At 41.7% G+C, this 15559-nt stretch overlaps 1 protein-coding gene across 10 annotated transcripts in view; it reads left to right on the plus strand.

The window, feature by feature from the left end:
• LOC111650336 (pleckstrin homology domain-containing family A member 7-like) overlaps positions 1-15559 on the plus strand; it is a 162730-nt gene that overhangs the window by 44214 nt on the left and 102957 nt on the right. The window contains exon 2 of one of the 10 annotated variants that reach the window (XM_023400210.2): positions 113-394. The exons of the other annotated variants lie outside the window; for them this stretch is intronic. Coding sequence (XP_023255978.1) covers positions 324-394 — 71 coding nt within the window. The 5' untranslated portion in view covers positions 113-323. The remainder of the gene's footprint in view (positions 1-112; positions 395-15559) is intronic. 10 annotated transcript variants of the gene reach the window in all.

Raw genomic sequence — 15559 nt, forward strand, 5'->3', positions numbered from 1 at the left:
GGGAGGGAGGGAGGTGGGGGAGGCAGTGGGAACAGGCTTCATTTTCCAGGTGTGTAAACCACATCAGACTTGACTCACCTGACATCATCTCCTCTCTCTTGTTTGGGCTCAGCCCCCCTCGTCTCATTCTTTCAGTAATCCCTGCTCTCAAACCCACCGCCGCCTCTCGTTTTCTCGCCATGGAGCCGCTGGAGAGAGGAGACGCTGATTAATGTTACTCCCAGCAGCCTGAGTCTGATTCCACGGCACTAGAAATAGAAAGCAGAGAAGAAACAGCCTGTGAACACTTGTGAACTGTCATCACGTGAAACAAGAGAAGCACCATGTGGAATCAGTCCGGATACTGCAATCACATACCTCACGCCGGATATCCCTTCTACCATGCACCCTGCAGGTAATCTATCAATACGCGTACCCAAACTCTGCCTCTACTTTGCTGCAACTTGTTAAAGTCGCTTACCTCTTGTTTTGAAGTCAGTTTGCTCAAGTTTTCATTATTTTTGCAATATATGGTGATTAAATTGATTCTGATCACTTTAATCTTTGGTGTCCATCAAGGATCCACACGTGGACTGCTATTTTTTTAAAAACTTTTTGCATTTTGGAAAATTGTTATTGCCATTAGGAACAGCTGTTGATCCAGTGAGTCTGGTTTGTTGTAGATCAAGGCAGGAAGTTTTAGTATTTTCAAAGCTGAGGTTGGGACCAAACTGGTTTGTCTGGAATATTGTTTTTAACAGAACCAGGAAACTGGTTTTACCTGTGCAGAATAATAGTTGGTGCATAGGCAGGTTTGTTGGTGAATGTGACAAAAGAGGAAGACTGTGGTGCATTTTTTCAACACTGATCTGATGTTAACCTAAAAACACTCCCACAGGAAAAGTGTCAAATGAACAAATGACTAGAACCTGTTTTTGTCTTGTCTTAAAAACACTAGATGCCAACAGAGATTACATAAGATTTTACTGGACCTCTTCCATTATGTCCCCCCCACCCCACCCCCCACCCCCTTGCAGCAGTAATGACATCATTACATTTATCACACGGTTTCAGATGTGACCCACTCTCAAATGAACACCATCAATCCTCATTCCCTGGGGGGAGAGCAGACCCCTGCCTACGCCTCTTTTTCTGTCGGATACTGTAATAGTCTCCAACCTCTAAAGGCTGCTGGAGCTCAACCACCAGAATACTGATTCACCATTGTTAGTTATTTATAAAACCCCTGTGTGTTTCAGTATAATGAGGAGAAATTTTAAACATGAATAACATGATAAATGACAAACATGTAACATGAAAGCTGCTTTTGTGCTATTGTGTATGTGAGTTCACGTGCATTATAAAAGCTTGGTACTTGTATATTTTTGTCTTTCCATGTTGTTCATATAGTTCATGTGAATTTGCTAGTCAGCCACAGGAGCGGTAGGGGTGGTCTGCACCAGGGGGGGGCATAGGGATTTAGTTGATGAGTGAGTCACACTTCAGACCACTGGGCAGGTCAATGACCTGTCAGATCAGCCAGCTCATGGCAGAGAGAGAGAGAGAGAGAGTGGTAGAGAGTACAGAGGAATCCAGGAAAGAGCCCTGAGCTCCAAAACAAACTAACCATCGCTATTCCACTCCCACTCCAGTCTCTTATGGTGAAGCACTCTGACTCACACTATGAATGTTCCACCTGTAGCCTAATCACCTCCTGGATTCAAGTCATTTTTTTCATTTTGCTGCATAAATGCGACATCTGACGTGCTTAAGATGCAGTAGAGATAAACTGGATGGCTGCAGGGGATTCTCTTCTTCTTTCACTGCTTATTCTTGTTAACAAACGAGTGTCCTCCTCGTTGCTTCATTGTCATTTGTTGTGTGTTTCCCATCGTCTCATCTTGATTTTTAATCCTCTTTTTGGATTTACTGTCCTCTGAGGGGATTTTCTGTTCACCTGCACATGCTTCCATATTGGAAAACTGACTGCTGTGTAAAATATCAAGGTTAACAGCGAGGAAAGAAAAGAGGAAAAATCTTTTTTTTATATATACTCTTTATTTTATTTCTTAAGTAGCACTCCCTTACAGTAGTTATTTCACAGAAACGAACAAAAGGAAGTAACCACTTTGTGATAGCTACTGTATATGTCCTTCCCACCCACCTCCCAGGAAAAAAATCTTCCTAGTTTCAGTTAGGGTTAAAGGTCCCATATAGTCTAAAGGCAGATGTCCATGTGTTGTTTGATTATAAAGCAGGTCTAGGTTCTATATTAATACTGTGAAAGTATCAAAGCCTCAGTCCACAGAGAAATGCACAGGATTTGGTTTCTCTGAATATTTACCTGAAATCTGACATATTTTTATTAGATCATTCGGAGTGAGCCAATCAAAAGAGAGTCTCCTCTCTTCTGATTGGCTCACGACCTGTTGTTACTAGAGCTCCAGAGAGAAGCCAGAGAGAGGAGATGTAAAACTACACTGAGATGGTTTTTGGTTCTTAAGACCACAAAAATATCTTCTTATGGATCAACACTTCAAATAAAGCACAGGAGAAGAGGAAAATATGGAGCTTTTAAGGGAAGTTTTTTTAGGATATGAGGAAGAGGACTGCAACTAAATAGATCCTTGTTTATCTTGGGGAAAGAAGTGATAAGGCTTCAATATTGCATTTGCCACTCCAATAAAATGATAAAGTTTTATTTATGAGCACCTCTCTTTACTGTCAAACCGCCCCTCATGTCAATTCAAAATGTGTTTTTTATAAATAATGAATGTTAAAAATGAAAATAACACATTGCACGGGAGAGAGAGAAGCACTGGCAGGATAATGAAGCTCGCTCTGTGAACTCAGTAAAAGTTCAGCAATCCCTCGCTCATGCCGCTCTAGTTAATGATTCCCTCACCTGTCAACAGGCGCGCCATTGACACCGCCTGTTGGACTCCACCTCCGTTCTCCTGCTTAATCCACAGTGTTTACATTCAGATGACAGGCCGTTCATTCGCTGTTTGAGGAAGTCCTTAGCCGGACTCCGTTGTTTGGTTCTGCAAATCCAGCATAAGCCAGCAGCGTCAGTCAACCGTGGAGGCTTGAGGTGAGCGTGAAAGCTTAATGAGGCCCTGCCTGTGTGCCTCAGAGTATAGATTGTATTTGTGTGTGTGTGTGTGTGTGTGGTCATAGCGTGGCGGGCTGGTAATTGAGTGTCGTGCTTGCTGATTGGGTGTGTCTGCTGTGTTTGACCTATTGATCAAAGGTGTCAATATGGTGGAAATATGTGGTAAGTGTCAGAAATTCTACTGTGTGATATGATTTCACAGATGAATGAGTTATTAGTATTTCCATACTGTATGTTGCAGTGCTTACAGAGAGTATTCAGCGGGTAGAACCAGAGAAAATACACAACAGTGACGGGGAGTGACGCCTCAAAGGTCATGGCACAGATTCAAACTCACAACACTGCGTGTGCAGAGTTACCCAGATACCCCAGAGGTGTGTGCTTTCAAGCTGCATGAGAGGATTTCGCTCTGTATATACTGTTGTGTGTGTGTGTGTGTGTGTGTGTGTGTGTGTGTGTGCGTGTGCGCGCACGCGTGTGCGCAGGGCTCTCAGCCTCACGACGGCTCAGGGATGTAAATGGATTTGGGCTGGTGGCACAGCAGGGGGTGAACAGAGCAGATTGTCTGAAAGCCTTTGCCTCATTCCTACACACACACACACACACACACACGCAGACATGCATATAGTACACTGCTACGCTTGTTCCTACACCTTTACATATACACGCACACACACAATCATTTCATAATGCAACTTTCAACAACTCATAATCGACTGGTTTAACTTAAAAGCCGCTCTTAACCTCTCTCAAATATTTAAAAGTGTGTGTGTGTGTGTGTGTGTGTGTCTGTGATCGCCTGCTAATCTCTAAACGTGGACAGAATAATGTGTGTGACAAATGAAACTCAGCAAGAAGAAAATCTATTACAGTGGTGCCATCCCTGTCAGCTTTAGTTTAGGTCATGAAATAAATTTGTGTAAAAGGACTCCTTGCCTGTGAGTGTTTAACTTCATGTGAAAGCAGAGCAGAGAGGAGAGTGTGACAGGTAATAAAGAGAGAGACAGTCTAATGATACAAGAGGTTGTAAGGTGAATGAGTGTGGGGAAAAAAGAATGAAAATGGATGCTCTTGATGATTCAGATGACTCTTTTTCACATTTTTCCTCTGTGAACTATCAAATATTACCATATTTTCTCTTTATCACAAGCCACAGTGCTCCACAGTAGGTGGTTCAAATGAGCATTGATTGAGATATTCTTGCCCAGTATGTTCAGGGCAAGAAAAATGGCGGCGTCTGTAATAAGGAAACAGCTGAATACTTGGCCTGCAGCAGTGTAAATTTTGGCAGCGTGCAGCCAGGAATTAGATAATGTGCCGACCTCACATTACCAACCTGCATAAACTGTCGATAAGACGATTGAGAGCAAAGATTATTTTTGGACAAAGAAATTGAGAAAACAAACTTAGATGCTTAAATCAACCAAAAATCTGATTATGTGTGTGACCAAAAGTTGATTTACCAACCTGATACACACTCACACTTGAATGCCTCTTGTATTTTTTGTTTTGGAATAGCACTGGAAATATGCAAAGAAAAGGGAACAGTAAAAACATCTGACCAAGCATCTTATCTCTGGAGCCTCCAGGAGAACCTGTCATTCGGTCTCTAGCTGTCGTCTCCTCCTCCGGAGCGTTGACACTGAAGGGTGGATGCGACTGACACTTAGACAAAATGAATTCCCCACAAGTCACTCTGAGGGTTGGCGCCCTTATGTCACAAAGTGTCCGGCTGTCACAGCAGCACGCTCGGATGGAGCTGCACCGAAGAGAGACAGCTGTCATGGCTGCGGTTTCTTTGACACTGCGGTTTGTCTCTGGCAGCGGTGATTTGGCACGAAGATGCGCGAGTTAACTGTCAGTGTTCGAAACAAAGTCTGAAACCACAGGAACGCAGCACTCCTGGTTTCTCATTGAACAGGAAAATGAAAGTGACAAAAGCCGCTGCAGAGGAAAATATAAGACCTTATACATTGTAAAGACAAAACAGACAGAGAGGTGATGTATCAAGAGGTAACAATTCATTTTTGTTCGACATTTCCTGGTTTCATGTTGCGTTTGTAGTGATGAAAGACTTCCTGATAGACCGAAAACTAACAAAAGTACCAAACATTTGCCCGTCCAGCTTCTCAAATGTGAGAATTTGCTATTTCCTTTGTTTTGTATCATTATAATTTGAACATGTTTTGGACTGTTCGTGAGACTCATTTGGGCTGTGGGAAAGATTGAAATCACCCATAGGTTTCTAAAGAGCTGTTGTGAAGCTCAGAGTGAGTTGCTTCACCAGTTTTTGGCTTCATTTTTCAGCCCTGGAAGTTGCTGCTTGTCTTATTTTGCACAATTTTGCACAAAGACTGAATTCATCTAAAATTAAAAAAAAGAAACGAAAAGAAAAAAGAATCAAATATTTGATCGATAAAGAAAAGATGCCTGACCAGTTGTAGCTTTAATCAACTTATTCTACAAAAAAATTGTTGTCCAGTAATAATTCTGAGCTATTTTGAATAAAAATAAAAATATGTGTTTGTTTGGTTTTTTAAGGTTTACTGATAAGAACTTATATTAAAAATATTAGCAGTAACTTGATATTGATGCCACCCATAGCACCAGTGGGGCCCCGGGCAAAGAAGCCCATAGAAGAAAGCCCTCCCCCACATGCAGACTATTGGCAGATGCTGCAATTTACAGATGTTCCCTGAATGCCTTACGTGCAGGCGATGAGTAGACACTAGCTACAGCACACGTCATCAGGGGTTTTGGGGCAACAGCAGTGCACTTGATGGGTTTCTTTATGGGAGGATAGTTGTCATTGCAAGATGTGTCAATATGAGGGGCCATCAGGGGCCCTTTTCTAGCCCGAAGCATTTGCCTGGTTTGCCTCTCCTGGTGGTGCGCCTCTGCATATCACCGTGACTTGCAGTGTAAAGTATTTTAAACGGAATCAGAAGATTTTGATCAGTGTATTATCAGAGTGTGAATTTGCACAATGAAGATTTAAATTAGTTTCATTATGTGGATGATTTAGCTGCTTCTCTGGAGTTGGTCTAACATTGTTTTTGTTGGGCCTAAATACTGCGCATTGTTCACATCAGTCGAAGAGCCACGGAGCCGCCTGTGGGGGGAAGAACGTAAACCCGGAATTCAAATTAAAACATAAATGACGTGGCTGACATTTTTTCTAATGTCAGCAATTTCCCTGCGCTCATTAGTCAGATTAACTCAGTTTACAGACAGTACATTGTGCTCGGACAGGGTGGTAAATTAGCATGATGTTCAGCCCTACGAGCTCATTTCACATTCTTAGATGGGACACTGTCCAAATGTCATCCTTCTTGTAATGCTGGACTTGTTCTTGTTTCAGCCTGCCGCATTCAGGAGAAGTGGGAGGAAATAAAAGCAAGCAAAGTTGTTTCCGTTACGTAGCAGGGACATGGGAGAGTTCACTGAAGGTTTGGTGGCTAAATCCTGCCCAGAAATCTGCTGGTGGCAAGTGTAATCTGTGTGTGTATTTTAGTTTTTTTTTTTTTTTTTTTAAAGCTTCATCAGCTGTAGTGTGTGTGCCGTGGCAGGAGTTAGAGGATCAGGGCCGGAGGGTAGAAAACAGCTGTGAACGTGAACAGTTTGAATTACAGCGAGGATGAGAAGATATCTCTACCATCCTGTAAAACTGCCCCTAAAATCTTGCAGGATATGGGTTCATTAGAGTCAAATGGTGGCGTGCAGATGGAGGGACGGTAGCCGGAGCACACCTCTCCAAGGCTGCTGGCTTCAAACGCTTCACATCTGTTGATTTTGGCTGAACTGGAGAGCAGCAGGGATGCTGAGCACTTGTTGGGGAAATGTGGGCGTCTGTTTGGGCCTCGGCCTCAGAAGGTAGGAGAGAACCAGAGTCAATTGTCAAGAGCAATATCGATGCACATCAGGATTCCTGGTGTCAGTGGAGATGTGTATGAGTCATGTCGGCAGTGTATAGTAATCGTTCAACAGTGTAAATCTTGGCTGGCTCTTTACCTTCATTATCTTTCATCATTACATCATTGCAAATTATTATCTTCTTTTAAATCACTTCTAAAAACACATTTCTCTCACAAGGCTTTTGAAGAATCTCTTTTAAATATTTCACATATTTTTACATTTCTCATTTTTCTTTTTCTTGTTTTGCTTCTGAAGACGTGTTTTCTTCACCTTATTCCCTCAGTTCTCACTCATTTGTCTGCATGTGTTTGTTGCTTGTTTTGTAGTTTTATCCTTGTGAAGCACTTTGTTAGCTGTGGTTTTGATAAGTGCTGTATAAGTAAACTTTATTACTATTATTATTATAGAGGTTTGTGTTTAAATGAAAGGCAAACAGTAACAATAGATGGTTAGAAACTATGAGGAAAGTGTATCTTCAATGAGAGACACAGATATTTATATTTTAAAAATCATTTTATCCACTCAGCCCTCTGTAGGAGAAAACACAGCACGGCCTCATATTACATCACTTTTGATGATGGATAATCGCCATATTCAGGTTTAGTAACTTTCATGGTTAACACTCCTTGCTTGTGTGCGACCACAGTGAACTGATGTGCCACAGTTTATTTTTAAACAAAGTGAGGACAGTGAAGAAGACTACACGTGAAACCTGAGAAACTTGTTGGCAGGGTTTGTGTTATATGCTGTATAACAGCTGATATTAGACTATTGGAGGTATTAGTTTTGGCCAATAGAAATATCAGAAATAGATATTTACAATTGCGATATGAGTCATTGTTTCTGTTGGAATGGTCGTTTTTAAATAATTTTTACTGAAAGAAATATAAAAAAGATGCTGATGTGATTTTTGTTGGGGTTTGTACCAAAGCAGCTTGTTCCTTTACATCTGTAGAATGTGATTTGTAGGCCGGGGCGTCTCTGTACCAACACAACGCTTCATTTATGGTCTGTTGTGACACACAAATCGCAGCTCCTGTGATTTGGATATTGCACTTGCCATATTGTGATTTTGATCACTATCAGAAATATCAGTATATTCATGTGTGAGGTCATTCAGAAACAGTGTCCCCATTACACAGTTTGTCCACCAGCGAAGCACTGACGGGTTTTCAGACAGTAACGTTCAGGTTCAAAGTTCCAGGAAACCTTATGCGTGTTTATGTTAAAAAAATAATATTGACCAATATATTGTAATTCAATTTTCTTAATTCTCAAATGCTTTTGGTATCATCTTCAAAAGTCCAGTTTCAGTCTCGCTCCAGTTTGTATTAGGGATGCAATGATCCCAACCCTATAAGGATAAGTGGTATGGATGATGAATGAATGAATGAATGAGTGATCCCATGCTTCACCGTCAGGGTATTTGTAAATACTGAATTCCCATCTGAATTACGTGCTCTGCGTAAATTGAAAATCCTTGTATCACATTGTGTGAAACTCAGTTGGACCATTGTCGATAACAGGAGCTTGTAACTACATGTAACTTATGAAATAGAGACTATCATTTATTCTTTAAAAGCTTTTTTGCTCAAATACGTTTGTGAAAGTTTTAGAGCAACTTTTTTTAAGGTAAAAATGTCTCATCTGGTCGACTCCTGAAACTATTGATACGTTCATTAATGGTACAGATCCGGTGTTCATAATCGCTGCATTAATGAATTCATTGTCAGTGTGTCGAGCAGTGCTGTGTAAAGTCATTTAGACTGTGAATGCACATTCATTCTGTTTTGTCTCATTCTTTTGTAACTCAAGGGTTACAGTCTCAGGGGAAATTAGACTAAATTGTATTTTTTTGATGTAATTATCTTATTAAAGAGTGACTGGTGTTCACACACTGATAATGTAGATGGAGTCCACAGAGTCTGCGCTCTCTGCAGAGTAGCAGTTTTATCAGTGATGTGGGCTGGAGAAGAAGCCATCCCATGCTTCCATCACAGAGCTGGAGGTGTGGGATTTTAGATATCAGCCTGCTCCCCATTCTCTAACTGTGTGTCTCTGAAACCCTTTGAGCTCGCTAATCCCTCAGGTCTCACATTACATCCCAGCTGGCCCGGTCCCTGTCGGCAGCACAGCTCTAATCCCTGCCTAATCTGAGACAGCTTTATGTGTAATCAAAGAATCAACTGTACATGCATGGGGCTGTGAGAAACACACACACACACACACACACACACACACACACACACACAGATGCACGCATACATGTTACACACTATATGGTTCCCATTTTGATTTTTGTATAATGTTGACTTTTTAACCTTCAACAGACTCAGTAATAGATTTGAATGGAGGTCCACTCTGTGACCGTGTTGTCTGTACTTCATATGACCTTGTCTGTTTGCAGTATATACTTACAGACATGTGAAACCCCAGTCCACAACTGCTGTTAATGCAGATTGACTCATCATTTCTTTATATAAATGCTCAAGAGTCGGTACTTGCCAGTGCTGTCCACTCTTCAGCATAACCAGGACTGACTGTACTGACCAATGAATATTTTATAGTCATAAACACCATCATTGCACCTGATTTCAAGTGAGTACTTCATGTTTTTGTTAAGTACAAATGTTGACTTTACCTTCAACATTTCCTCTCATGTCTGTACTTCCAGGACAAAGCTGGAGTGTGGATGTGTTTAGTCCAGTTAGAATTAAAACTATAAATAAAGGGCAACAGCAAATTTGGTTCTGTCCAAAGTGAAAAATAATGGCAGTCAAAACTTCACTGTCTCTCATGTTAACTTGGCAATTATCTTGTTGTCCATCAGTTGGCTGCTTCCACATCCATCAGACCTGCGGCATCATTAATCATCATTCTTTTGGACTCATTTTAAAATTAAGTACAATGTTTCCTCTCCTTTTAGCTCTGCGGAGGACTGTTCAGTATTTTTGGAACCATAAGCGACTCTTTTACATTAGAGAGCAATTTGATTCAATGTTAATACAAAAATGTATGAATTCTGGTTTAAAGACGAATTTCACGTGTTTAAATGTCTGAAGTTTGGTGGAGACCTGTCAGGTGTATATGGCGTATAAAACCATTACAGCTATTTTTATGTGTGCTTTCATGAAGCCCATGTTAGTATGTTTGGCACATCTGCTGCAGAGAAAAACAGTTAAGTAGGACAAATGGGACAAACCCAAACACATTTCCATTGCGTGTTTTTCACTTCCCACATTGACAGCTCCAAATAAGAAGAAACAATTGTCTCGCTACAGTCTCAGCGGACCCGGCGAGGGAAGCGTGGGCTGGACCAGAACTGGAGAGATTCTCCTTAGTGTCAGTGGGCAGAGCGGATTCCTCTCTCCACCCCCTAATGAGGCATAAAGTGCCATTGTATACCTGCGTTTTCGCCACGGAGGTCCGTACCTTCGAATATTTCTGCAGCGGTTGCTCCTAAAAATAGATTCAGACCATTGTATCCAGTAAATTAAAAAAAGAACATGTGCAACCTGAGATTCAAATGATTCAGAGATGGATTTATTTTTAGTGGCTCAGTTTCTCTGCTGCGCTCTAAAACTTTTTTTTTTTTTGCTGTAGTTTAAAGGCACATTTGCTTCCGAGGTTATGAATGCTGCTGCAGATCTGTGCGTCCCTGGCGGCGGAGGAAATGTTCACGTCTTTGAAGCCATGTTTCAGTGAAGTGATGAATGATGCCGTAGTGGCCAGCAGTGCAAACCTAACACTGATAAAAGCAGTCATTTCTGCTAGTTTTACTTTGAATCATGACTTAAAGTTAATTTTGGATTTTATACTTTCTTGTCTGAAGGAATCTGAGGGTTCATATTTGGATTGTCGCCTGCTGCTGTATTTAACTTCATCTTGTAAGTATAACGGACTTGTTTCATTCAGATTAGTGCAGCTGACTACGAACTATCAATTTACATACTAAAATACTGGAATAATGTTATTTTCATGGATTACACAAGTAGCTGATGGATGATGCACACAGCCCACAAACATTTCTGCTGTTTTCTCAGGACCTTCTGCAAAATTTCACACAGCCCCGTCTCACCAACAATCACTCTGCCATTCCCTGAGATTTTCTAATTCTCTCGCTTCCTCCTTCTTACTCTTCTCCCACTGTGACTCACAGCCTTATTTTGCAGTATAGTGCTGATCGTACATCTTTTCTAAATGGGCTGCACAGCAGATAAAGCACGTTGGCAGCACAACAGCAACAGCTGTGGGTCCATGTATGTCCTGGATCTGTTTGGCCACAGTACTGCATCCACAAATGTGGTGACAGAGCTCACACCCCAATACACAGGAATAGATTTAAAGTGTTAAGAGATGCTTTGGTTTGCAATCGCGCATGGAAGCATGGCTGAAGCGTGAGCTGAGGCAGCTGCAGACAAGACAGCGTATTTGTCCTTAAGACAGACGTCAGATGGACTGAAAAACGTGTGAAGTGTAAACATCTTATTTGCTCTGGTACGTTTGTGTTAAGGAAGATCAGTGCGGTTGCACTGCTAAACTTTTAAGTGATATATTTTACCCTCTATTAGAGGTTGGATTTTCACTCCTGTCCCATCCCACTCCCACAATAATAATCCTGTCCTGCCCCAATCCCATGACAGCATTAAAAAACCTGTCCCGCCCAATCCCGGAAGAATGACTCCTGTCTCATCCTGTCCCATTAGGGGACTGTGACTCCATTGTTGGTGGTGGCATTTTTCCGTCAGATGGTGGTGGGTGGTGCCATGTGTGAGCGATGTGCATGCAGTTTACAGGGGGGAGACTGTAACCAAGGTTCTGTAGCTGCAGTTTACAGATGTCCCCTAAACGCGTCACATGGCACTGCACTCAGAGAAGCCTCTAGTCTCCATGTGTGAAGCGCAGCCAGCAACCCAGACCGCTGTGGCCAAAACTTATGTTTCATTTAAAAAGAGTGAAATAAGGTTCTGATGTCAGATTTGTTGGCTCTGCACCACACGTCATGCACCGGTCAGGTGGCTGCCTCCAGCCAACCAGCCAACCAGCCACCAGAGCAGACAGGAGAGAATCAAAAAGAATAAAAAAAGAGACAAGAGAATGACTAGTATTGTGTTAAACATAAAAGAAATGGCATTTATTAACATCAGAACTGCATATCTATTTATAAAGATTGACCTATTTATGATTGCTGTCCCGCCCGCTCCAGACATGTGATGAAAAGTGAAATTGACTTCCATCCTGCTGGAATCCTGAAAAATTGTCAGCCTCTACGCTCTGTCGTGCTGGGACAGATTACACCATATTTGTCATAAGTCAGAAATTTGTTCAACATCATTCTGTGCCATCGCAGACATTTTTTAGACCAGGGACCCCGACCAATCATGACTTTCCGTCTTTCACAACTTGCATGATGTACATAGGTGATCTTTCAGGTTCCAGGGAGAGCACCAACCAACAACAAATGATGTCATTCGTAAAACTATGATGAAGTATGTAATCATGGTTTTAAGCAACTGTGATACCCAACACTCCTTTTCTTGTTCCTGACGCCCCATGTCGGGTGGGTAGTGCTGTTATCAGGCTGGTATTTGGTAGATCACTACAGTTTATAAGACAGCTGGCCAAAGTTGAAAAACCACATAAGTGTCTGACAGCCTGAGCCTTGATTGTTCAGATTGTCATGTCGAGGTTGTCACCCTCCTCAAACCGATCAGAAATAAATTCTGCCCAGTTCTATAAATCAGTTCTGTAATGAGTCTGGGTTGAGTAAAGACGAGCAGGTCGTCACTGCTGATCATATATAATATTTAGCAAGCCCAAGTAACCACCTCCAGGCTCTGATTCTGAACTTCTCTTGAAGGTTTTGGGATGTATCATCATTGAAATTTCAACCGGCTGATCAGTTTGGGTTTGTTTATTCTGTTTGTTTCTAATCTGTTTGGGCTTTTAAACCCATTATAATCTGCAAATTAGGCTCCATGTAAATGTACCTAGTAACTGTATACTCTGTATTCAAGTGTCTTGTTATGTTCAGAGCCTGAGGCGAAGCTCAGAGAGTTTCATTAATATTTGCTTTGTTACTGCTCTGAGATTTGGTGTTACGACTTCTAACCACCCAGATTAAGCGCACTACATTACCTGAATGAGATGTGGGAGCCAGTGGTTTGATGTAGTCATATTAAAATGCCACAGGGTTCTGCGGAGTCAGATCAGGGTGTCGCTCCATGGCATTTAGAAGCATTTCTCAGCTAAATCAATAACGTGCACGTCAGCTTGGCCTCAAGAGGGAAATGTCTGGGTGTTTGTGTGGGCGTGGTCGTGTCTGTCTCCGTGTGACTGAGTTGTTTTTATCTCTGCCTCTCCCACTTTATTGTCCGTCTCTCATTGCACATTAAACTCTATAATCTATTCCTTTCTCTTTCACACTCATTTAAACACATGAATCAAACACTGCCTGTGAAGATACCCATCTGTCTTGAATAGCTGCCTCTGCTATCTTGGAGCTTGAACTGGAGCCTCAAACACATTATTTTCTTAACAGGTCGCTCCATCGTGCCACCATTTTGTCGTCTGCCTCTCTCTCTCATTCAGAGGCCGCGCACCTTGGTGCATTTCTGTCACGTTGTTGAGCCTAAAATGCGCCGGCCCTCTCAGATTCTGTTGAAACCCTTGTAACAAGAAATGTATATTTCTGGCACCTTTTGTTACTCAGTCATTTTCAGGGATGACTACAAAGCCGAGTCCTTTCAACAAGATTTTCAGAGCAGATTTCTGATGTCCTGCTCTTACATCAGAAACTCAATTATACATATGTTTTCATCTGGAGATTGTGTAGCTTCGTAGTCACAGAAACTGTCACAGGTTTGATGCTGAACGTTGCTTTATATGCAAAGGATATATGGAACCTGTTCGCCGGTTGAGTTTACAACCAGTGACCAGGTTTGGCTTCCCTGTTTCACCACTGATGCAATCATAGAGTTGGGCAGTATGGTTGACGTTAATGCTATGATGTACTGTACGTCATGATCAGTGGCGGCTGCTGGTCTTATAAGGAGGGGAAGCTCATTTTCGGCCTACATCATAAAATCGTCCGTTTATTTAAATGTAAATTCGCAGAGTGACAGAAGAGAGTCGCCAAACACAACGCTAGTCGTTTTTAACAAAGACAAAGTCGCTGAGGATCAGTAATGCCTCCAGATCAACTCCGAACAACGGAATGAAAAACTTGAAAACTGCTCCGGTGAATGCTTATACTTCAAGATCGCTGATTCGCTCATTTCGCTGTCAATCAAAAAGGGACTCAGCCTCAGACAGATCATCCAATCATCATGCAGAAGCCGAGCGTCCGGGCCTGCCCACTGTCCCATAGACCCCCAGAGACGCTGAGCGTCTGATGGGCGGGACAAAGCCCAGCATTTATCCAATGACCATCTAGTTTCGCTGCAGTGGAACAACCCACTCTCTGCTTCCCCATTGAAGTCAGTAGACGCTCGGCGTCTACACTGTGTAAAGGTCTGTGGCGCTGCGGGGATGAATGAGAAGAAGTCGTGCGGTTACCTGTGATAAGTAGCTGATTCTGAAGAAAAGATGAACATGTTCTAGCGCATATTTAGTCAGTGAAATGTACACACAACAGCACATATTTGACCACTTATTTTGTTGACATTTTAGGGGAAGCTGAGCTTCCCTTGCAGTCTTAGAGCACTGGTCATGATATGGCAAAATGTGTGAGAAATCACTGACATACTGTACATCACTAACACTGTCACTGCTGTTCAGGCCGGTGAATGGGATTTCGTGGCTTTTATTTCATAGAGACGGCAGAGACACACACAGGAAGTGCAGGAAGAGACGTGCGACAAAGATCAGTGAATGGAGTTGAACTGGGGACAGTGTAGAGCTGAAATGATGAGCTGATTAATTGATTAGCTGATTCATCTGTACCTATTTTGATAATGGATAAATCCCTGAAGTTACTTTTCAAGCAAAAATACCAACCATTACCTGGTTCCTGCAAATCAATTGGGAGGATTTTCTGCTTTTTCATTTTTTTTAATGATATTTTATCGAACAAATGATTAAAAATAATATCTAATTAACTAATAATGAAAATAATGATTAGTTGCAGCCCAACTGAGATGATGTGCGTCTTAACGCCTTAGAAGATGTAGAACAAAAACAATATGTAGTTTGCTTGGATCACAGGACGATACAATATGGTGCCATTCCAGTTTGATCCCAGTGAAAGACGATAAAAGATATTGAATTATATTGTATTATTGACTATCACAAGTTCACTCTGAAATATAAGAAAGAGCTCATCTGGAAAGAATTCTGTCTGATATTTTTAACTCATTTTTTGAGTATGTTTGTGATGATTTGATAGTGACAGTAGAGAGCTGTTGTATTTTAGTAACATTACAGCTCTGCATGTTCTGTGTCCATGTATTTGTTGTTGAGTTAATTAGTTAAACTGTTTGCTTTCCTCTTTTTTTTCTTTCTGTCTTTTCTGCTGGCTTTGAATCGACTCCCATTAACACTTGGACGCAC

Source organism: Seriola lalandi, unplaced genomic scaffold, assembly GCF_002814215.2.
Source record: "Seriola lalandi dorsalis isolate HSWRI2012SDOR001 ecotype SW California unplaced genomic scaffold, Sedor1 jcf7180002052274, whole genome shotgun sequence".
Classification (NCBI taxonomy): domain Eukaryota; kingdom Metazoa; phylum Chordata; class Actinopteri; order Carangiformes; family Carangidae; genus Seriola; species Seriola lalandi.